The sequence below is a fragment of the Phaseolus vulgaris genome, chromosome 8 (assembly GCF_000499845.2).
Source record: "Phaseolus vulgaris cultivar G19833 chromosome 8, P. vulgaris v2.0, whole genome shotgun sequence".
Lineage (NCBI taxonomy): Eukaryota > Viridiplantae > Streptophyta > Magnoliopsida > Fabales > Fabaceae > Phaseolus > Phaseolus vulgaris.
This window is the reverse complement of record NC_023752.2, coordinates 19,375,794-19,399,752: the sequence shown is the minus strand read 5'-3', so window position 1 is coordinate 19,399,752 and position 23,959 is coordinate 19,375,794. Positions and strand designations below refer to the sequence as shown.

At 34.7% G+C, this 23,959-nt stretch overlaps 1 protein-coding gene across 3 annotated transcripts; it reads right to left on the bottom strand.

Annotated features, from left to right (window-relative positions):
- Window positions 1-17,188: 17,188 nt before the first annotated feature.
- On the bottom strand, window positions 17,189-23,629 carry LOC137824333 (uncharacterized transporter C405.03c). 3 transcript variants are annotated; one of them, XM_068629935.1, is made up of 5 exons: window positions 23,395-23,629; window positions 22,583-23,273; window positions 22,067-22,487; window positions 17,734-17,986; window positions 17,189-17,567 (listed from the first exon to the last, which is right to left on the bottom strand). In XM_068629935.1, exons 2-5 carry the CDS (start codon window positions 23,162-23,164, stop codon window positions 17,528-17,530), a joined length of 1,296 nt encoding a protein of 431 aa, XP_068486036.1. In that variant the 5' UTR covers window positions 23,165-23,273; window positions 23,395-23,629; the 3' UTR covers window positions 17,189-17,527. The 3 variants fall into 3 exon arrangements, with proteins under 3 accessions (XP_068486036.1, XP_068486033.1, XP_068486032.1); XM_068629932.1 differs by having other exon boundaries at window positions 17,668-17,986; window positions 23,395-23,615; XM_068629931.1 differs by having other exon boundaries at window positions 17,467-17,986; window positions 23,395-23,615.
- Window positions 23,630-23,959: the final 330 nt, after the last annotated feature.

The following is a 23,959-nucleotide window of genomic DNA, read 5'->3' as shown; positions in this document are numbered from 1 at the left end:
AGATAAAAACAGAAATTGTTCCAGATAAAACATAATTTAAAAGAAATAGCAATAAAACTGTTACAAAGCAAAAACAGTCGATTGTTTCGAGCATTCAACCGGTTGTTTTTCTTCAGTCATCCTTGCCATATTGCAGCTCAAAGATCTGGTTCTGAACAGCTTCAATCTGTTCATCCAGGGTCTGAAGCGAGTGTCCATGCTCTAAAATCTATTGTCAATGCTCTGGAAACTTATCACACAAAGATCATGGAGATTTCTTTGATTTTTAGCAAAACCATCAAGTCTATCCACCATGTATCTTTCAAAAGAAGACATTGAGGGAATCTCATCCCCTTGATGTCCTGCACTTGTTCCAGCATCAAAGTTAGATGCAGGTTGTTCTTTATTGTGGATATCCATATCAGCAGCTTGATATTCTTCATCAAAATCAGCAACTGCATCTCTTAAGGAACCACCATGATCACCATCTTTGCTCACCCGTCTTCCATTTATCTTGGTGAATCCCATTTTGCTTAATGAACCATTGTTCACTTCTTGTGTTGATTTTACCAACTCAGAGGTTCCATCTTCAAGATTCACTTCAAAATATAGCAGAAATTTAGAGATTAAAACAGCATAGGGATAATGGTAGTCACTTAACCTCATGGACTTTTGCATATGTTCTTTGATGATATGAATCCAGTTGATCTTGATTTTCTTCATGATGCAGTAGATATAGACAAGATCTTCTTCTGCTAAAACAGAATGGTTGCTCTCCCTTGGAGTTAGAATCCAAGTGACAATGAGAGCCAACACCCTTTCATCTAACTTCAATCCTCCAACAGAACAAGTTCTTACTTGAGCTTCTGGATTCTTCAAATAGCTTTTGTAGTATTGAATCTTGCTGAAATCTTCCACAACACCAAGATTTCCTTTATTGATTCTAAGACCAGCATATTTCAACCCAGTTACAGCAGCTCATACATCATGGGTAATCTCCATGTCTACACCTTTAACATGTGAAACAAGATTGTTTTCTTCAAACTTTAAGTTTGTGTAGAATACCCAAATTAAATCTGGATAAATGTTTCCCTTCATCTCCAAGAATCTTTTCAACAACTGATCCTTGAGAAGCCTTCTCACATTGTCCAGCTTTTGGCTTTTCAACCAATCAAAGGAAACAACTTTTGGATTGTTGATCACTTTTGTACATGTCTCAAAGCGATACCTCTCAATAAGTTCATTATCCCCTGAAAACCAGCCCTCAAGCCTTCCTTCTGACCTTACAGCCCTTGTTTTGATCCTCTTGGATGTAGGTGGAGTGGACTCCATGATAGCAGAAAAAAGACAAAGGCACACACAAGGAGAGAAAGAGATGTTGCAAGAGATGGCTCAATTGGTTCTTTTTCTTAAAGAAAATAGCTGCAACAGATTGTATAGCAAATCAGAGACTTTCTTTGATCCTTTGGTGATTGTGGATTTCAGTCTTCAAGACAAGAGACTGGTCCAAGCACTACATAGAGAACGTCAGAAAAGAGCATAAAAACACATGGTCAGCACATGTGATCTTTGACTAGACATAAAGGCTCTTGAATTTCCAAGATATGGAATATATTCCTTTATGACATCTTGTAACTTCCTCCAGAACCAAATCAAGCTTTCAAGACTGCTTTATTGACTCAAGATCCTTTCATTATTGAGATCTGCAACAGACAGAAAGTATAGAGAAATTAATTCAGTTCTTCACAGTGTTGTCAGAGAAGAAACAATCTGTTGTTTCGAGGAAACAATCGGTTGTTTTTCTGCAACATGTTGACAAATTGTGATTTTAAAGCATAGACTGAGAAAGGTTCAAAACAGATGTAATTGCTTATTTTGAAAAACAAAATTAAGCATGAATCAATAATTAATAACAAAGGCAAAGATAAGGAAGGTTTTATCCTTTTATGAAGTCCCTTCAATGAGTCATTGTTTATGATCAAGAAGCTTCTTTTGACTTTTGAAAAGGCTTGGATTGGTACACTCCTTTAATTCAGTTCTAGTTTTAATCCTTTTCTTCCAAGAATATGATCAGATGACTGAAGGTCTCATGTTTCTTCTAGTATCCCTGCATTAAAATGAATTCAAGCAACAAGATTTGGTCCCTTACAAATGTGGGTCCATTTGATTTATTTTTATCATTTGAAACCTCACAACCTTTGAGAATCCATTTCATGAAACCTCTGGGAACAGAATATTTCTTTATTTTTATAGAATCTGACTGAATGGCCTTTTTTCATGCAACAAAAGCATGTAACAATCGGTTGTTTCGACTTAACAATCGGTTGTTTTACTGGAATTTTTGAAAAATTCTTTGAAAATTTATCTTGCTTGTTCTGTGGATTAAAACCTAATCCAGCTCTTCCAAAAACACAATTTTGAGATACCAATACATTCTCAAATTTGGATTTTCCCTTTTAAAGCTTATCCACAGTTCTAACAAGATAATGAACTTTCTTTTCAAGATTTTCACAATTTTCACAAACAAACATGAGAAGAGTTTTTGCAATGCTTTTCAAGTTTTTCAAAATCAATTTTTGATTTTTCCAGCTCTTCTTCAAGTGTCTTAACCCTCTTTTCAAGCCAGTTGTTTAGCCCTTTCAATCGGTTGTTTGAGAGAACCAATCGGTTAGCTTCTTCATGAGTTTCTTGATAGGCTTGAAGCAATTTACTGTAATTTTTAGCACTTAAGGAAGCACATGAACTTACATTGCTTGATTTGCATGAATCATCATCTCCTTCTACAATTAAGCATATGTTTGCTTTTTCATCTTCATTTGATGAGGAGCTTGATGAGGAAACTTCATTTTCATCCCAAGCAATAGATGCTCTTTTTTATTTTCCCTTTTTCTCCTTGTAGCTTGATTTATTTTCATTGCTTTCTTTATTTGGGCAATCAGCTTTTATATTCCCTTGTTCACCACAACCAAAGCAAGTATAATCGTTAGAATTGAAATCACTAGTTTTCTTGTTGCCATACCTTTCTTTGTTGACTTCTTTGTTGCGTTTTCTCTTCAAGAATCTACTAAACTTTTTGGACAGCAAGCTGAGGTTTTATTCTTTACTTTCATCACTTGAATCTTGTTTGCTTTTATGCTTGGCAGCTTTCAAGGCAATGCTTCTCACATGCTTGTCTTCACTTTCTTGAACATTGAGTTTATTCATTTCTAACTCATGTTCTTTAAGCTTACCAAACAATGAAGCCATTGTCAAGGATGTCAAATCTTTTGATTCAGAAATTGTTGTCACCTTAGGTTGCCAAGATCTATTAAGGCACTTGAGAATCTTGATGTTTAGTTCTTCTTTATCAAAGGTTTTCCCAAGGCTCATTAGATGGTTGATGATGTGAGTGAACCTCTTTTGCACTTCAGCAATAGATTCTCCTTTAAGCATTTTGAACATCTCATACTCTTGCATTAGGGTATGTTTCCTTGCTCTCTTCACATCATTTGTTCCTTCATGGGTGACTTCCAAAGTGTCCCACATCTCCTTGGCCGATGAACATTGTGATATCCTGAAAAACTCATCTGAATTCAAAGCAGATGTTATGATATTCTTGGCAATACAATCAAACTTGGCCTTTTTATTTTCAGCATCAGTCCATTGGGACCAAGGTTTTTCAATGGAAGATCCATCTTTTTCAAATTTAGGGATAAAAGGGTCATTTTCAATTGCATCCCAAATTCCTTTGTCAAGAGATTCAACAAAGATTTTCATTCTAACTTTCCAAAATTGATAATTCAAACCACAGAACAAAGGTGGTCTGTTAATTGAAGCACCCTCTCCAAAAGGTAGTTTTTCAGGCATTGAAAAAAGATTTTAGGATCAAACTTGAGTATTTTTCAAGTACCAAGCTCTTGATGCCAATTGTTAGAATATATGTCCTTCAACGAGAGGGGGGATGAATTGTTTAAAGGGAGTTTTTGAAAAAAAATTAAGCTAGAACAAAATCCTTTGAATGAAACTCAATCAGAAATTCAGTTAGCCAAGATATAAAGCACAAAACAGCAAAGCACCAGAAAAACAATCGGTTGTTTCTTCTAAACAATCGGTTGTTTATACCAGCAAATCAATAACAACTTAATTTAAATGAGTTTAAGGGAAGAAAGAGATACACAGACAGTTTATACTAGTTCACTCTTAAATCAAGAGCTACATCCAGTCCCCAGAATCCACTAGGCAATCCACTAAGCAATCAAATATAGATTACACACAAAACCACCAAAGAAGTGACCTTGAACCCCTCAAGAAATACACTTCCTTTGACACAGCACACACCAAGAATGTTGATCTTGACAACCTCAAGAGCACACAACACTCCTTGGCTTACAACACCAGAAAATACAAAGTATTCAGAATGAATTACACTTGTTTACAGAATGAACTGAAATCAAATACATATGTAATCCTATTCCACTCTCTCTTTAGAAAACCAAAGCTGAATTGTGAATATTCAAATCTTGAAAGCAATCTCTCTCAAATTGAAAAACTCAAATATGTTTTTCTTGTTTGTTATAAAACATAAACAAACTATTTATAGCTTTCAAAGATTGGCCAAAGCATTTAAAACAGGAGCACATTCAATTTGAAAAACATTTAAAGCACACTCAACTAACAAAACAAATTCTGTTAGGATTTTCAAACAAACAATCGATTGAAAGCACGAAACAATCGATTGTTTTGGTTTGACAACAAGTCAACCAACCAAAACAATTTTCAACCTCTTCAAAAACACCTAAGAGTAAAACACTCGGTTGTTTCGACAAAACAACAGGTTTTTTTCACTTAGTTTGAAAAACACTTTAATCTTAAAAGATTTGAAAACACTTTAGCTTTAGATTCAACAAAGAGTGAGTGGATTACATAGATAAACTACCCAAATCCTATCCTAAACATAGCAGCAACTCCAGCCTTCCATCAAACACTAGGTTTTAGATTCTTCAAAGCCTTTGATCACACTTGATTCAGCACAAAATAGGCACAATGCATTTTCCTTGGTTACAAACAAGGAATGAAAGGTTATATTGTCATGGACATACACTCTAGAGAGATTTATGTATCAAGGAATGTTATTTTTTATGAGACAAGTTCTGTGATTTGAAAGATAAAAATGGCCAACTTAGTCAGCCGGTTACTCAAGAAGGAAATGATTTCATGAAATATTAGGATTATAGTGTTGATCAAGGATGATCTTGAAGCTTTGATGTCTCCAAATCCATGGTGTTTGATGGAAGGCTAGAGTTGTTGTGTGGGTGGGTGGGTTTGGGGTAGAATATTGTGTAATCCACTCTTTGTTTGAATCTAAAACAGTTTGGAATCAAAACCTTTTTGAAAAAGATTGTTTTATAAAGAAGTGGTTTGAAAAGGGTTTGAAACTGTTTGACTTGGTTGACTTTGCTGACAAGCCAATTCAATCGATTGTTTCAAGAATTTTTTGTTATGTTTGCAAATCAGCTTTAAATGTTTTCTAACTGAATAGGCTCCTGCTTTAAATGTTTTTAACAAGCTTTTGGAGTATTTAAAGAGGTTGTTATACTCTCTTAAAGATTGATACAATTTTGAGACATTTGTGAAAGTGTGAAAACAAATTTGAGTTTTCAAGATTTGCATTCAAGCTTTTGGGTTTTCTCAAAGAGGTGGAATAGGATTGATGTGATCTTTTGATTTGATCTTCATCAGGTGTAATCCTTTATGTATCTCTTGTATTTCTGAATATTGGAGGTGTAAGCAGAATCAGAGGTTGTTCTAAATTTTGTGGTGTGTTTGCCAAAGGAAGTGTGTGTCTTGAGGTGTTCAAGGTCACTTCTTTGGTGGTGTGTTTGTAATCTGGATTTTGATTGCATAGTAGATACCCTGTGGTTTTCTGGGGACAAGATGTAGCTCTTGGTGTAAGAGTGAACCAGTATAAGATTGTTTGTGTGATTCTCTTTTTCCCTGATCTTACATATATTTGTTTTAAGTTGTTTTTTATTAACTGCCGATAAAAACAACCGGTTGAATCGCAAAAATAATCGGTTGATTTTCAGGAAATCAACTAAAACAACTTTGTGCATTGTTTTCCATAGTTTCCTTGTCTTTGATTCTTCATTAGCCTTCATTATACCTTCAAAGTTTGCGAAAATCTTTCATAAACAATTCACCCCCCTCTTGTTTAAGGTCATATATTCTAACAAATAGTAATGAGCAACCTGAACAAAAGTCACAGTGAACATAAAGATTAGAAAAAAAAATAAGAACAACGTTATCCATGATGACCTGAGGCGATCCACAAGGATTAGGAAAACACCTTCTTATTTGGAAGATTATCATCATCAAATAATGGTTGCACCATACAACAAAAATCCAAACTCGAAGGTACTTTATCCTTTTGAATCTGTCATTTCATACAATAAATTATCAGATAGACAACTAAATTACACCTTGTCCATTTCATCACAAATTGAGTCACAAAATTATGAAGAACTAAAGAGACACCCTGAATGGTTGAAGGCTATGGAGTCAGAAATAAATGCACTCGAGTCCAACAAAACCTGGGAAATCACGGATCTTCCTTCAAACAAAACTCCTATCAGATGTAAATGGGTATATAAGATTAAGCGAAGAGTTGATGGAAACACTGAGAGGTACAAGGCAAGACTCGTTGCGAAGGGATATACATAACAAGAAGGAATAGAATATATGGAGACCTATTCACCTATTGCGAGACTCACCACCTTGCAATGCATCCATCATGGACTGGTACCTTGAACAGCTAGACATTGACAATGTTTTTCTACATGGAGATTTACAAGAGGAAGTTCACTCACACCATCCCCCCCGGGATCACCACTGAGAAAGCGAATCAAGCTTGTCGTTTGATTAAATCCTTATATGGCTTGAAGCAAGCAAGTAAACAATGGTATGATAAACTTACTACTTTTCTTTACACGATTAATTTCACACACTCAAAAGCAGAAAATTCTCTGTTCATTAGAAAAACTGAAAATTCTTTTATATCACTTCTTATATATGTCGATGATATATTGATTGCGGGGAATAACATGAAAGAGATACAAGTTTTCAAAAGTTCCCTAAATGCAGCCTTTGCAATCAAAGATCTAGGACAATGAGATTCTCTTTAGGTTTTGAGATTGCTAGAACAAAGAAAGGAATTCATGTTTGCCAGAGAAAGTATGCACTTGAGATCTTGTCTGATGCAGGAATGGCTTGTGGAAAACCAGTTTCTACACATATGGTTAAGAAGAATGAAAAGCTCTTTCAACAAGTTGTTGTGCATGACTTCTCTACATATTGAAGAATTATTGGTATTTTACTATACTTGATGAACACAAGACCTAATATCAGCTTCGTTGTGCAATGCCTTAGCCAATTTGTCCAAGCACCCACAAAACTACACTATCAAGCTGCATAAAGAGTTCTAAGATACATAAAATCTTCTCCTGCTCAAGGCATTTTTTACCCAAAAGATACAAATATTCAAATCAAAGCATTTAGTGATTCTGATTGGACGTTTTACATCACAACACGTCGTTCAACCACTAGTTTCTGCATCTTCTGATGGAGGAGGGCCAAGCTCACCTCACCATGGAAGCCAAGACTAGACCGTCTAGAACCATGTGATGAGCGTCTAGACTCAAAAGGAGAGCGTCTAGCCCATGATGAGGAGCGGCTACATAAGGAGCGTCTAGGAGGAAGCCTAGACCGTCTAGGACCAAGCACCTTCACGCACACATGGGTCAAAGCTACGTTTGGAGAGAGAAGACCATGTACATGTTACATGGAGGCCCATTAGGGGTGCCTTAATAATTAGTGTAGTGTTAGAAAGCATAAACTTGTCTTACACATGATTTACCCTAGATTTTGTGCACATTCTAGAAGCTTGCTTACTTGGCCGGCCATGTGCCCATGTGCTACCATGTGGATTCATTTTCATTTCATTTTGCTCACATTTCATGTGTAATTAGCTTAGGATTTACGGCCTCCTTGGCTATAAAAGGAGAGGCCATCTCTTGTATTTTCCAAGATTAATGAGAGTAAAGTTATGCTGCCAACATTGTGCCATACTTTGCTTTTCCTAGTTTCTAGGATCTAATCTTCACCTTCATCACCTACCATAGGGCTGGCCGAACCTCCCTACTTCCATACACATCATGCACCTTCAAGATCACCATAGCTCTTAGGAGGATCTTGCACATATACATCCATAGCTTCCGCACCCTTTTGCACATGATTCCGAGAAGAGCTCCATGAATTTGCCACCATTTGGTATCATGAGCATAGGTTCTTCAAAGATGAGTAGTTCTTGGTCTTTTCATTTTTGAGTTCTTCTTTATTTCATGTTGTTCATCTTGTTTCCATAATTGTCTTGCTGTTTTTTAATTTTTACTTTGTTTTGGTGTGCTATTTGGAAGATCCAACCGGTGCACTTTGTTCAATTGATCTTGAACAATCCTTGTGCAATTTGTGATAGGATTCCATACACCTTGAGTTGCTGTTTTTTCTTTTAGGAATTTGAGTCTTTATTGCACTTTTATTTGGTTCATTTTATGCTCTTTGAGTCTTTTAATTTCTGAATCCATATATGTTTTGTCAAGTCATGTTCATCCACAATGTCATCAACTCATAGTAGTCCTTTGTTTGGCTTGATTGTTTCTTGATTTTGGGTAATTTTGCTTGATTTGAAACTGCTGTGATTTTAATCTTTTGGTGCCTTTTAATTTTTAGTTTGAGTTCATATTTGTGTTTAGATCTACACAAATTCCTTTACATTAATTCCATTGTGTTCATCTTTTGGTCTCTTGCTGTTTTTTCCAGTTTTTCCATAATCCCCTATTTTACATTCTCTGTGCTGGCTGTTTTGTTTCAGAAAATTATTTTCCCTCATAGGAAATTTTTGATTCTCTGGATTATGCAAGATTGAGGTGTTACAGAAAAGACAAAAAAAGAATCAGCTCAAAAGAGTCAATAGAAAAAAAATGATAAATATTTTAAAAACACTGTGCAAATCTGGGCGCTACAGTTGGCGTAACTGAACACTGAATTTGAAAAATTTATTAAAACAAAATGGTTCATGCGTTTGGAGTGATTCACAACGCCAGATTTTAGTTAAGATCTTGAATATTTTGCATATAAATTTTCAGAGGCAAATTCTAAAAGGGCAGCTCAGCATAAATTGGGGAAAAACACGTTCTCTGGCCCACAACAATTTTCCAGTGGTGCTGTTTTTTATTTTGAAATCTAATTCTAGTGCTATTCTTAGGATTCAATTTGTGTGCCTACCTTTATTTGCTTGTCTAATATTCTTGGAACTCTTTCTAGTTGTCACAATTTAACTCCATTTATGTGGTACTGTTTTCTTCAATTAAATTGTTTCTTGCTTTAATTCTTTGGCCTCTAAATTTGGTGCTGGAATTTATTCTCAATTGGTGCTTATGTGAGTGGAAAATTGACTTGAGTAAGGTCTAGTCTTCTTGATAGGTGCTGGAATTGGAGAATTAAGTCCTTCATTCTAAGGAGAACAAAGGCAAAGGCAGAATCAAACACTTCTCAAAACACCACAAACACTTGGAGGGCCCAACAAGGAAAGACAACCAAGGAAGTGCCAATAGCAAAAACAAAAAAAAAAGATCAACAAAGGGAGTTTTCTTAATTTTCTTTGCACTTTAACTTGTGTTAATTACTTCCTTAATTACGTGATTAGACGGTGAGTGTGTCTTCAAGGGCTCCAAGTGTCCAAGAAGCCTCACCTAGGGCCGACTAGTGTAGAGTTTTCTAATTAGCAATTGTTAATTGTTTTGATTGCTTTTCTATTGCTTAATTAGTTTCGCTTATGCAATTGTGTTGCTTTGTTAAGCTTTGTTAATCCTTGCTTGGTTAATTAGTTAGCTTGCATTGTTTTCTTGCATTAAAATTTGATTTCTCAACTTAATTGTGTTCTAAGTGGTTTACTAAGAGAAAGCTTTGTGTGAAGACATTGAGGGATAGTTTTTGGCTAAGGCAAAGGCTTGGTACTTAAGTAGTCCTCTGTGACTCACCTCCCTTACCTGGAAAACTACCTTCTTTGACTTTCCTAAATTTTCTCAAGGTAAAATACTTGTATATACAAAGCTCTAGTCATGTCTTCTTCTTCCACTCTCCAAAGTCTATTAAAAGTGAAGTAAAATCTATAAAAACTCTTTTAAAAGAAGTTTCACAAGCTGTGCAATTGATTTCATTTAGACAATTGGAGAATGAGGCTAAAATCAATGAGTTGACTAAAGCACAAGAAGAGAAATCACAAAAATCAAAAAAAACTCCTACTCATGCATCTAAAAGTAATGAGTCTCTAGGGGAGGGAAGCCTTAGAATCCATGATTACTACCAACCACCCCCTAGGAGAACTAGAAGACGAGAGGAAGAGAGCCCAAGGGAAGTAAGGGTAGACCTACCCCATTTCTATGGTAAGGAAGATGTAGAGGTATACCTAGATTGGGAGATGAAAGTAGAGCAACTCTTTGCTTGCCATAGGGTGAGTGAAGAGAGGAAGGTACCCTTAGCAACCCTTAGTTTCCAAAGCAATGCCATGTATTGGTGGACCTCTCTAGAGAGAGACCGACGTCTTCATAGGGAGCCTCCCATAGAATATTGGAATGACCTTAGGGGAGCCCTAAGACGTTGCCACATACCTTCCTACTACCATAGGGAGTTAATGGACAAGCTCCAAAGACTCCAACAAAAGAACATGAGTGTGGAAGAGTATAGGCAGAAAATGGAGCTCTACATGATGAGAGCATCCATTAGAGAGGAAGAAACCACCACCATATCTAGGTTTTTTAAGTGGGCTCAATCTTGAGATAAGGGATAGAGTAGAACTTCTACCCTACCAAGACTTGAATGACTTAGTTCAACTTTGCATTAAAGTTGAACAACAAAATTTGCGCAAAACGTCAAGTCAAAGGGTGGGTTCTTACTCCAACTTTTATCCCAAGAAAGACTTTAAAAGGGAGGGTAGTACATCTAGAGACGAACCCAAAGAAACTACCAAACCTTTAGTGAAAGATGCCTCCACCCCGTCCATCCGTGCTAGGGACACCAAGTGTTTTAAATGTTTTGGAAGAGGGCATGTGCAAGCGCAATGTCCAAACCAAAGGGTTTTGTTCTTAAAAGGAAAAGATGAGTACACAAGTGGTGAGGATGAACCTAGTACACAAGAAAAGGGGGAAGGAGAGAGGATAAATCCTTTGGAGGGGGACTTATTGATGATTCAAAGAATCCTCCACAATCAACCTAGTGCATCCATCGAGACACAACGAGAGAACATTTTTCATACTAGATGCAATATTTTAGAAATTATATGCTCTCTTATTGTGGATGGTGGATCATGCTGCAACTGCTGTAGCACTAGATTGATTGAGAAACTAAATCTACAAGTAGTTCCTCATCCAAAACCTTACAATTTACAATGGATCAATGAGGATGGAGAACTACGTGTAGACAAACAAGTGGAAATCAAGTTTTCTATAGGTAACTACAAAGACAACGTTTTATGTGATGTAGTACCTATGGAAGCTTGCCACATCTTATTAGGTAGACCATGGCAATTTGATAAGAAAACCTTGCATAATGGTCTAACTAACGAGATTTCTTTCATCCACAAGCACAAAAAGTTTGTACTTAGCCCTTTACCACATTCCCAAGTGGTAAAAGACCAAATACAAATGAAACATAAAAGGGATGAAGAGAAAATAGAAAAAGAGAAAACTGTGGGAGAATAGTGTTCCTTCCCACAAGGTCATTCAACAAGTCAAGCACATTGAAAATACCCTTGCAAATATGCTTCTTGTTGAACAACCTAGCCTTACCTATTGTAAGGGAGCACTTGCAAGCATGAGCACAAAAGAAGAGTCTTTAAACGAAGCTTGCATAGATAAAGACTATTTCTCAAATGTGTTAAGATATCCCTAAAAGAATGTCAAGTTATCTATAAGCACCTACCAAATTTCGTATGAAGTAGTGCCTAGAACAACTTGTCATGTCTTATTGAGACAACCATTGCAAAGTGTACAAATTTTCATAAACAATGGTTGCACCAACGAGACTCTCTTTACACATGAGAGAAAAAGTCTACAAGAAGGAGAACTCATGGGACAAATGAGAGTTGATGAAACTCTAGAGCTTTTAAAAGGAAAACTTTTGTCACCCATGAAAAAAGAGGTTCAAAGACATTACTTTAGGTACAACTCTTGTTTTCAAACTACACCTAAAGCAAAGTCTCAAGAACTCTATACTCCTTCACCTTTTGTCAATAATCCTTGGGAAGACACATTGCATATTAGAGCTTCCTAGGACAACAAAAGGTTTTGATTCCTTCTTCATGGATGTGGATAAACTCTTCCTAAGAAACGTGACAAGCCTCCATGATTTATTTTCAAAAATAATGATGGATAGAGCTCCAAAATTTGAAAACATAGCTCTTCCTTCTGTGCTTCACGAAATCATGAGGGACACCCACAATTCTTGGGATAAGAATCCTTTTCCTTTTGAGCATGCATATAATGGAGTAGTCCACAAGATTACTCATATTTCTCCATTTGAAGTTGTATGTTGATGTGATTCCACTAGCCATAAGGAGAATGATTCTTGACATTCTTAGGAATCACCTTGAGCTGGACATTATTGAGGCACTTTTCTTAGAGTTGGATCATTGTTCTAAGACAAGAACTCACAAAAAACTAGTACCAAATCCCAAATTCATTTGGATGAACCAATTTTAGTCAAATTGAACCAAAAAAGAAGAGAAACTAAAAGGAACCGAACAGAATTGAAATTAAAAGGCAAGAACAGAACATAGGTGCTGGAAAACAGAAAAACCGAACCAAAAAAACTCAAGAACACAAGACAACATGAACAATTGAAAGAGAAGAAAGGAAGGAGAAGAGAGTGCTCATGAAGATGGAAGAATGTTGGATGATCTCGCCACTAGAAGTGTGGAATGCTCCTAGATGAGAGTGATGCCGCCACTTGAGGACTCCAATGATCCATCAAGATAAGACTAGAGAAGAAGGCTCCAAAAGCTCTCCAAAGTTCACTCAAAATTTGAGTAGAGTTTTCTTAGATTAATTCCAATCTGAATTTTACAAAGGAAGCACCTCTATTTATAGCCTAAGGTGCTGAAAAATAGGTGGGAAATTTCAAATAAACTCATTTGAAATTCCCACCAAAAACAAGTCACATGGGAGGTGTGACCTTTTTCTACTATGACACCTCCCAAAAACTACACCTACACCACTCTCCTAAGTCACATGGGTAATGTGACTTTATTTTACATTTTCACACTCCTTTATTTAATAACCACACCTCCTAAAACTATACAAGAGTATTTCAAAGCTTGGCCTTGCCCCTCATGGGATGGACTTGGGCTCTTTGGGCTTTGGCCTTCTTGGGCTTGGGCTTGGGCCTCATCTTTATTTTATGTCTTCTTTTAATTTTGAGAAGACTAGAAGGAAGAACTTCAAATGTGAGGGTGGATGTCCTCTTCCTCCTCTTGTCCTTTTAAAGTTGTTACCATCTCCTAAAGGAATTATGCCTAAGGGAAAAGTAACTACTATTGGAAATTTTAGAAAACATAAGAGGATTAGAGGACACATACAACCATCAGAAGGGAAATATTGTGCGAAGTTGCCAAAAATAAAAGAAAAAAAAAATGGCAACTTCACACAATTAAATTTTCTCCAAATGCTCACACTAACTCCTTTCCTTTGTTTCAAGATTCCCATAGATTGACATTTGATCCGGGAGGACACACCTTGACGAAGCAAGAGGCTGCTATCCGAGATCAAGACTGCAGATTTGAGGATAGATCTTCTCAAGAAGGAGGAGATGATGGACACCATCCAGCCACAACCATCCCCCCTAGGAAGCAAAAGCATTGGATTTGAGGACAAATCCTTTTCAAGAGGGATGGGATGATGGAGGAGGGCCAAGCTCACCTCACCATGGAAGCCAAGACTAGACCGTCTAGAACCATGTGATGAGCGTCTAGACTCAAAAGGAGAGCGTCTAGCCCATGATGAGGAGCGGCTACATAAGGAGCGTCTAGGAGGAAGCCTAGACCGTCTAGGACCAAGCACCTTCACGCACACATGGGTCAAAGCTACGTTTGGAGAGAGAAGACCATGTACATGTTACATGGAGGCCCATTAGGGGTGCCTTAATAATTAGTGTAGTGTTAGAAAGCATAAACTTGTCTTACACATGATTTACCCTAGATTTTGTGCACATTCTAGAAGCTTGCTTACTTGGCCGGCCATGTGCCCATGTGCTACCATGTGGATTCATTTTCATTTCATTTTGCTCACATTTCATGTGTAATTAGCTTAGGATTTACGGCCTCCTTGGCTATAAAAGGAGAGGCCATCTCTTGTATTTTCCAAGATTAATGAGAGTAAAATTATGCTGCCAACATTGTGCCATACTTTGCTTTTCCTAGTTTCTAGGATCTAATCTTCACCTTCATCACCTACCATAGGGCTGGCCGAACCTCCCTACTTCCATACACATCATGCACCTTCAAGATCACCATAGCTCTTAGGAGGATCTTGCACATATACATCCATAGCTTCTGCACCCTTTTGCACATGATTCCGAGAAGAGCTCCATGAATTTGCCACCATCTTCCTTGGAGAATCATTAATCTCATGGAAAACCAAGAAATAGAACATTGTATCGAGATCTTCCTCTAAGGCGAAGTACTGTGCATTAGCAACAACATGTTGTGAATTTCAGTGGTCACTTTCTTACTTGAGGATCTACAAATCACCACTCACAATAGAGTGAATCTTTTTTGTAATAGTCAATCTGGTAGACATATCATCCAAAAAACACAATTTTCATGAAAGGACTAAACACCTTGACATAGATTATCATGTGGTAAGAAAAAGGCTTCAATAAGGACTCTTCAATATGCTTTCCATAAGCACTGAAGACCAACCTGCAAATCTTCTTACTAAGTCACTTAACAGTGATGTTTTCCATAAACTTCTTCCCAAGCTTGGCGTGTTGAACATCCACCCACCAACTTGAGGGGGGGTTTGTGTTTTGGGCCTTTAGCTTGTATCTTGGGTTAAGACCAACTCTTTATTTTTGTGCTTTAAATACATGTGTCATACAATGTAATAGCAACTTGATTTTTTATCCGAATCAAATATTTCTTCCACTTTCTTCTTTTTTTTCTTCTTTTAATTTCTTTTCTGTGCACATCTCTTCCCACCCCAATTAACATTAATATGAAAAAGTTCAAGAAAGGATAAACTTAAAACTCATCAAACCTATAGGTTGAATCAAAGTCAAAAAGAAAGCAAAACACCTGTAAAGAGAGCAAGAAAAACATGACCAATCATTGGAAGCATACTCTCAATTCGAATCAATGAAAAATTTCTTTTAATTCTTTTATTTGAATTTTGAAATTCAAAGTTTCCCTCTAATGACTTGTAAATTTTGTTTAACTACTCAAGGCCATTAGGTTAGATTTTCATTTCATTTTAAAACTATTTGAATTTCATTTAGGTTTAGCTCGGTGGCACCGGTTGGATATAAATAGCCATTTATTTTCTTTATAAACAATTTTTGATGATATTGAATGTGAGTTAAATTTCTAGAACATTTTCTAAAGTGTCTTGAAAAGAAAGAGTTATTTTTTGTTTGGGTCTTATTTTAGTTGATAGGATGAAGTGACTTATGTTAAAGCAACTTCAAGTGGTGTGAGTTCCTCCATAATAGAAGTTTCTCTCTTCCACTCCTTTAATTTATTTCTTCTTTATGCCTAGTCATACTTGTTTTTATTTCTCCATGTTTTTCTTCTAATCTTATGTACATTTATATGTTAATGTTCTTCTTTAAAAGCATGCTTTCACACTTGTATAATCTTTTGCATTAAACTTATGTTCAGTGGGAAGCTTTTAAGAGTTTCTATTCTATCTTGTGTACTGTGTTCTTATATTCTTCATGTTATGTTTATTGTCTTGTTCTACTCATAAATGCAAGTTTTCACTCTTATTGATCTTATGGATTAAATTCATATTTAGTGATGAACATCTTTTAATTTTGTGTTATTTGTTCTAAAATTCAAACAATTAAAAGAAAATTCAAGTTTTAGAGTTTTAATACTAAATCGAGTTAAAAAATAATTAAACACTTATTAATCATTAATATAAAATAAATTTATTTTCATGATATAATTATCTCTAAGTCATCACCAAATACTCTTAAATAAATGTGTGAATAATATTTTACAAAACTTATATTAAAATTGTATAATTTAATGACATTGACAATGATGTAATCATTTAGTACGATCTCATTTTTCCTTCTTACTCTCGACATATTACATATGATGATAACTTATATTTTTTTTTTACTTGAATTCAATTTCTCATAATTAAAAAATATTTGTTTCTCATAATATATTCTTTCTAATATAATACTATTTAAAACATATTAATAATGTAGACATTATTAAAGTGACGTAAGTTAAGCTTTTGTTTGCATTCATTGGAGTGTGAAATGAGAAAGGAAAAGAAAATAATATTAAGAAAGGTAAATTAAGTTTTTATTTAAATCCACGGAAGTGGGGATGTGAAGTTAGAAAGAGAAAGACAATGATTTATTTTTCTCAAAAAGTTAAAATAGTAAAAAAAATGTATATCTCCTTAAAATATGAAATTAAATTAATAAAAAATTAAAATAATATAACACAATTAATTATATTATATGGATCAATATTTTTTAATTTTTTTAAATATAATATATAAAATAAAAAATATATATAAATAAAATAAAAAATATTCTAATAAAAGTATTTTCTTTTTTTTTCTTTTTCAATTTTTTTTTCTCTATTTTTATTCCAAAGACTTGGTTCAAAAGAATCTCATTTATGCAAAAAAATATTAGTTAAATACATTACTTTATATCTTCTTCCATAAGATTTAACTGATCACTCACCAATTCCATCACTAATCCTTCAAGCCCTAATTCTGAGTGAGTTGGTAACGGACCCAGTTCTGTAAACTAACATTGGGTAAAGGTACTAAAATTAAATTCAGTGATGTTTATCATATTAAATTCAATTATATATATATATATATAAATAAATAAAAGAAATGTTTTATTTTATGTTTAGGATCGTTTTAAAAAATAAGAACAAAACAAATCAATTGACTTGTATTTTCAGGTACATAATAGTGTCACTTTTACACAGATTGTATGATTGAACAAGCAAAACTACTATAAAATGAATGACTATGACTTAAAACCCTTTAATCCGGTTTAAGGTATAGAACTAACATTTACAAAGTATCCAAAATTAATAGAAAACATTATCTGAAACTGATGAGTACATGTGGTTCGTGGGTGAACCCCATCTTAAGGGGTCTACCAAGGCACCCAAACAATCAATGAAAATCTCGACCAAGTAGTAATTTGCTGAACCACATGGCAGCTTCTTGTCTCTCCTGGTGCAATCTCGTGTGTTCATCTAGTAAACCATCTTCCCTTGTTCTAGTTTTTCTATCTTCCTGTTGAGTATAGTAGTATATTTCAGTTTCTGCAACTAAATTGGTATGATTACAAAAAGACCACCTTCAACTAAGACGTGAAATGAATGAATGAATGTACAGTTATGATATGGCAACTCAATTTTGGCTTCTAGGAAAAGTAAGCTCTTCATTCCCTATATTCAACCTCTCATTTTCCAATTCCACAGCAGTTTCACTGGATTTGCTGAAAGTGTCAGAAGGAATATTGATTCCAGTAAAGCCAATCATGACAGCTATAGCTCCAAGGTAATCCATAAAGCGAGGAGCATTGCCAGTCAAGGTGTCCACAATAGCAGCCAATGGGACCTGAATAGTAAGACCAGCTGTAGCTACTGTGGTAGATGTGAGAAGAACAGCCTTAGCCCACAAGTAATCACTCAGCACATTATCCAGCAATCCTAATTTTGATTAGGAAAAGATCCATTCATTATGAAATGTACAAGTTAAATAAAATGAGTAAATGGGAATTGTGAAAGCAATAAAATATTAACAGTTGAAGAGGAAGTAAAGTGTGGGGACATTTATTTGAAGTTTGAGGTGTAAATGTAGATTTATTTTATTTCTGAAAAATGACTCTTGAATATTCTTTTTTGAATTTGCAATAAAAAGTTTGGTTCATCGGTTATGCTGACTTAATCGCCAAAAGTAATCATCAAATAAAAAAGAAATAAAATATTCAGTCAATAATAAAGATGCATACCGCATGATACCATGAATAGGAAAACTGATTAGGCAGAATATAACATTATAAATGGCTTTCTAGATTCTCATCACTTCACTACGATTCCAATACAAGGTTTTGTCTGTTTTTAAGTTTGACAGTTCCAATACAAGGTGAAGAATAGCTTTGATATTGTATAGAAATTTCACTCAATCTTTTTACCCTATTCTGGAACAAGTATCTTTAGCTAACGATGGTACTCTTGACATGAACATAGGATTTACAATGACTTAAAAATGAAAAGCATTTCTTGAGAAAATCTAATTAGGACTTACAAAAGAAATGTTATGCACAACAAAAAAGAAGTTAGCAACTTTTTTTTCCTTCCCACTGTTTCCTGTCTCTGTTAACTGGGGAAAGGTTGTGTTTATGGCTAGGTCATCCTTTACAGTTTCTTAAATTCTGGTCTAAGAAATTTTACAATTATCAGAAACAAGTTCTCCATTTAAAAAGCATGGTAATTTACCATGAAACAGTTCTTAGGCTTGAGCTAGTCTTCCTGTTTTAGTTTCAAGTCAATATGAAACCTATCCCAAATCCTAAGTTGTTAGGTGATACGTGAATGGTTTTGTAAGAACATACTTCTAACACGTGGCTTGAAGCATGGACAATGTACAAGCCAACCTTATGCAGTACTAAAATGAACTCAGCTTAGAATATTGGAGGCATCAGGGGTTCAACTCTCGAGTAGAAAACCTTGGTTATATTTATAGAGGCTTTGAGACCATATCATTAAATATCTCAACAAGGTCAAGTACAAATGGTTTTATCCAACAAAGACACTCTTTTAATGGGGAATTCTTAGACAAGAAAATGAATTTAATAAAAGTCCACTGAATCTTCAATGATTTTGAAATGCTTCCGTTAGGATATAAAAAAAGGGAATTAGAAAAGTTACTAATTACAAGAATATCATGGGTCAGGTCAGGCCCATCATTTTGTAGATTGAGCATTAGTTCTCTTAGAAAATTGACTTAACTCAATCTTAAAAGAATGGCTTGTAAAGTGATTTGCACCAACTTATGTACTATAACTTGGCTATATATAATTTGGCTATATATAATTTGGCTATATCTCCCGTCAATGTGGCCCCTCAAACCAAAGACTAGACATCTCAAGCACAGAAATAGATATTTATGGATGGTCTGATATAAGATGACACGATAAGTCCAACAACAAACCTTGTAAGGATAGATTCTAATAGTATCTTAAAAAGTAGATTTAGACATAACTCAATCCTACAAAATCAGCTTGTGACGTGAAGTTTGCACTTATTTGTATACTAATTTGGTCACATCTCTAGTTTATTTATGCGGGATCTCCAACAATTTCTTCGTCAAAGGAGAAATCCTTATAAGGGAGAGTGTTCTCCTATTTCTTGTTCTTTCATTATATTCAATAAAAATATTTCTTTTCTTTCTCTTTTCAATTCATAACATTCTCTGGCAAATCTTTGATGATCTAGTTTTACTATTAAAGGGAGCCGACACTTGACTGGTTCACAAACTTTAGATAGATCCAGTCTGGTTTGGTTTTTTCATCATTGAAAAAACAAAAGGTAATGTTTCTCTCCATGATGTCAGTAAGTATGAACATAAATGATTAAAAAGTCATCATACTCGGGAATGAGGACAGTTTGCTTTAATGCATGTAAATGGTGATGAGATTTTTTTGTGTCACAAATCGAAATTCATTAATATTATTCACGGAATTTTAGTTTCAAATATTTAGCAATTGGTTATCAAAGGGACATCTCTAGCCCCAATTCTCAAGCTCTATACTACTCTGTCATTCAATGAATTAAAGTATTGATGTTACAGACGTATTTGAGTTAGAATCTAATCTTCTGTAGGTACAAAGTATATAAGTTTTAATAGGCTACCCAGCTCAAGTATATTACTTCTTATGAAGAATGCACGTGGTCTATACTATACCAAAAGAAAATGACTTTACTAATAGTACATAACTGTTTATACTGACAGTGAACTGAACAAAGAGCCTTAACAATAAATGGCCCATAATATGAATCTTATAATACTGATAAAGAGAAACCTTTTACCCTGAATGGGAAAAAAATATTACGAAAAATCATGTTTACCCAAAAAAGTTATGAAAACAATATTAGATATTAATGTCACTTTCTACGCTCCGTTTCCCTTTAAAATGTGCAAAATCTGCAACATAAAAAAATGAGTTTGATGTAATGATAAAATGTGCAATCTGAAACATACTAAAATTAGTTTGAAGTTATGAGTTTCATAGGATACGAGATACAGGAAGGATGGAAAATGGAGAAAGGCATAGAGGGTTATGAAGCTTGGGACACGGCTCTTAAATGGTGTGTCCGTGTCGAACACATGTATCGGGCACTGACATGCATACGACACGTATTGTTGAAGTGTCCAATTCAAAAATATTTGTTGGGTCTTGAACAATTCTAACATGGTTCTGACACAATTTTATAAAGGAAAAATACAATGATTTCTTAAAAACTCAAACTTATTGTATAAGTTTTTATTACAATTATAGAAATAAGGACCAAATCATTTTGAATCATTCATAGGAAGCATCTTTCTGCCTCAAAGAAAAAACTCAACCACACTTGTTCACATAAATCTTGGTAGTCAATTTATATAATTCATAATGATATAATATATAGATTCGTATCTCCATGTCCTACATTTTGGAGATTACACGTGTCTAAGTGTTCGTGTCGTGTATAGTGTCTATGCTACATAGGTTATTTGTGATAAGAAAGTAACTACCAAACTCAAAGCTCAGTTTTATCATATGAGTGCTACACATCCAGCCAAACACCAGCCTATACTATATGGTAGTGAATGTTGAGCTTTAAAGGTAGAACATGGGAAAAAAGTGAGAGTAGAGAAATGAGAATGTTAAAATAGATGTGCGGCCATACAAGAAAAGACAAAATATGGAATGATTATATACAAGAAAGGGTGGTACAGCATCAATGGAGAAAAAGATGACAGAAAATTAGTTAAGATGATTTGGACATGTACAAAGAAGGCTACAAAAGGTGTCAATCAGAAGAGTAAAATGAATGACTTTCACTCTAGTGAAAAGGAGAGGAAGAACAAAAAGAACATTGGAGGAAGTTGACAAAGGAGATATTAGGCTAAATAATATTCTTGAAACTTTAGTTTTTAACCATATCAAATGATGACACCTCATCCATGTATCCAACCTCACCTAGTGGGACAAGGCTTTATTGTTGTTATTGTAAGGGGCATACAATTATCATTGTAAGTTTTTTTATTTGTTATCCAATCAAAGTTTATCTTTTGTATGACTTTTTAAGGTAGATATTCTAAAATACAACAAATTTACCTTACACACTAGTCTGTGATTGATGCTCAGCGTAAAAAAAACCTTTACAATGTACGACACCTATTATCTATTCTTAAATAATTTTGAATTCTAATAATACCTAAAATCATCATCCACTAATGATATAAGTAATCATCAAGCAGAAAGAGCTCCGCCTTAGACATTAATTGGACAGCACAAACAACTGCGCACATTTATAAACAACCTATGTCTGAATGAATGGTTCTCAGTAGAAGTTGGCTATTGTAGAAAAACATATGGAAAGGGCATACAGAGAGTATAAAGGAAAAACAGATACGTTCTTCTGTCATAGAAGATAACAATTTCAGTTAGCAGCAGAAGTGCAGAACACGTAAAGAACTATTCTAAAATTCAAAACAAAATGTACAAACTAGTGAATACTGACCTTTACCGATTATCAGACCAAGCTGTTTCCAAGTAAGTGTACCAAAATTTTCCATCTTGGTAAAATTTAGAATGAGGGCAAATGGAAGAAAAATGAAAACATTGAAAAGCCCAAGATATCCAAGAAACAGAGCTGTACTAGCTTCACCACTCTTTCCATCATTATCAGGTAATTTCATGCCAATAAGAGTTATGTAAACTGCATATAGTCCTGCAGAAAGAAGTGCGGAAATGTCTCCAAGAAGAGGATTTGATGCAATTGTTCCTAAACCGGATTGCGAGTCACCTAGACTTACAATTATTGTTCCTCCCATACAAAGAAGAACACTGAAGAGCTTTAACCAAGTAAATCTCTCACCCAAGAATGCTAGGGAGACCAAGAAGGTAAAAAGACTGGATGCACTGCTTAAGATTGTGTTTGACTGCATATCACATAAAAAGAAGGTACTAAATTGAGCCAGATAAGTATGTGAAACAGAACTCAGAAATCCCAGAGGTGAAATACAGATTTACTTACTGTGACTGTAGTATACTTCAATGACAAGTTAAAGGTGAGTTGAGCCAAAAACCAAACTGGGCAGATCAAAAGACTAACTTTGGCCACTCTACACCGACTCCACCGCCCTTTCTCGTCAAGCTGATGATCAACCTTTTCAATTACATTAACTTTATCATCAACCAATACCCTTATCACTGTATCTGTTGGCACCAATTCAGAACCATTGTTCCTTTCTTGAGTAACAACATCAACCTCTTCAAGAACCAAGGCTTCAGTTTCATTGCCTGCATCATTATCTTTGAGAAGGATAGTCTGCTCTGAGTGTCTTACCCTTCCTTCCATATGGGAATTACTCTTCTCACTCCGCCAAAACCATAAACCCCCATAAGAATCCTCCAAATACCTCCCAATTTCAACAATTGGAATCAACACCACAAACAACGAATTGCATATATAAGTAATAAGGAATGGTGACACACCATCATCAACAACGGACTGCACTACAAAGCTAGCAGCTATCCAAATTGTTGCCACAGCAAATATGTATACCAAACCCAAAGTCCATTTCCACGTTCTGCTATTCGCATCTTTTGAAGCCATGACTATGTATTACCCAATCCCAAACACCAAATCAAGAATACCCGGAAAGCAAAACCCTATCCAATGGGAAGATTATAAAGACCCGTTTGTAATTGTAGCAAAATATCACCTAAAAGCAAATGCCAGAAATTGGATTAAAAGCTCAGATTGAACAATGATAATGACAAAATTGAAGGAATATTTGAAAAGGGGAAGATAAAAAAATGACAGAAGAACACATTATAACGTACCAGCAAGAGAATCCATGGGTTAATCGAAAGAAGAAACGCTCAAAAATGGAAGAAAAGGATTTTCCATATTCTGTATGAAGCTAGCCTGCGATGATTTTACTTTAATTTACTTCATCTAATTATCCGGAATTTGGGACGATTAGTGTCAAACCGCGTTGAAATTGAATCCTTGATGCAACCAAACACGCAAACAGGTAAACAGAATAGGTGGGTGGTGTCCCAATATTGTGCTCTCATTTTCCTTCAGCTTCTTTCAAATCTTTGTTACACCACGGTATAAAAAGTCAATCTTTATGCATTTTTAGTCATAATTTTTTAATTAAAATTTAAAACTGTATTATTTTGGTACAAGATAAATTTATTATATATTTTTTATTTTTTATTTTTTTATTTTATAAATTTATATATGCTTTATTATATATAATTTTATAAAATTCAATATAAATGGTATTATATAAATTTTATAAAATTCAATATAAATGGTATTATATAAATTTTATATATTTATATAATGTATATAAATTACTTTTTTATAAAATATAGTTATTGTTGAATAGAGATGAAA

Coding starts and splice junctions, on each gene's coding strand:
- LOC137824333 (XM_068629932.1), bottom strand. CDS start 23,164: ATGGCTTCAAAAGATGCGAATAGCAGAACGTGGAAATGGACTTTGGGT. Junction 22,488..22,582: donor TGAAGTATACTACAGTCACA/GTAAGTAAATCT, acceptor TGTGATATGCAG/TCAAACACAATCTTAAGCAG. Junction 17,987..22,066: donor TGGTCTGATAATCGGTAAAG/GTCAGTATTCAC, acceptor AATCAAAATTAG/GATTGCTGGATAATGTGCTG.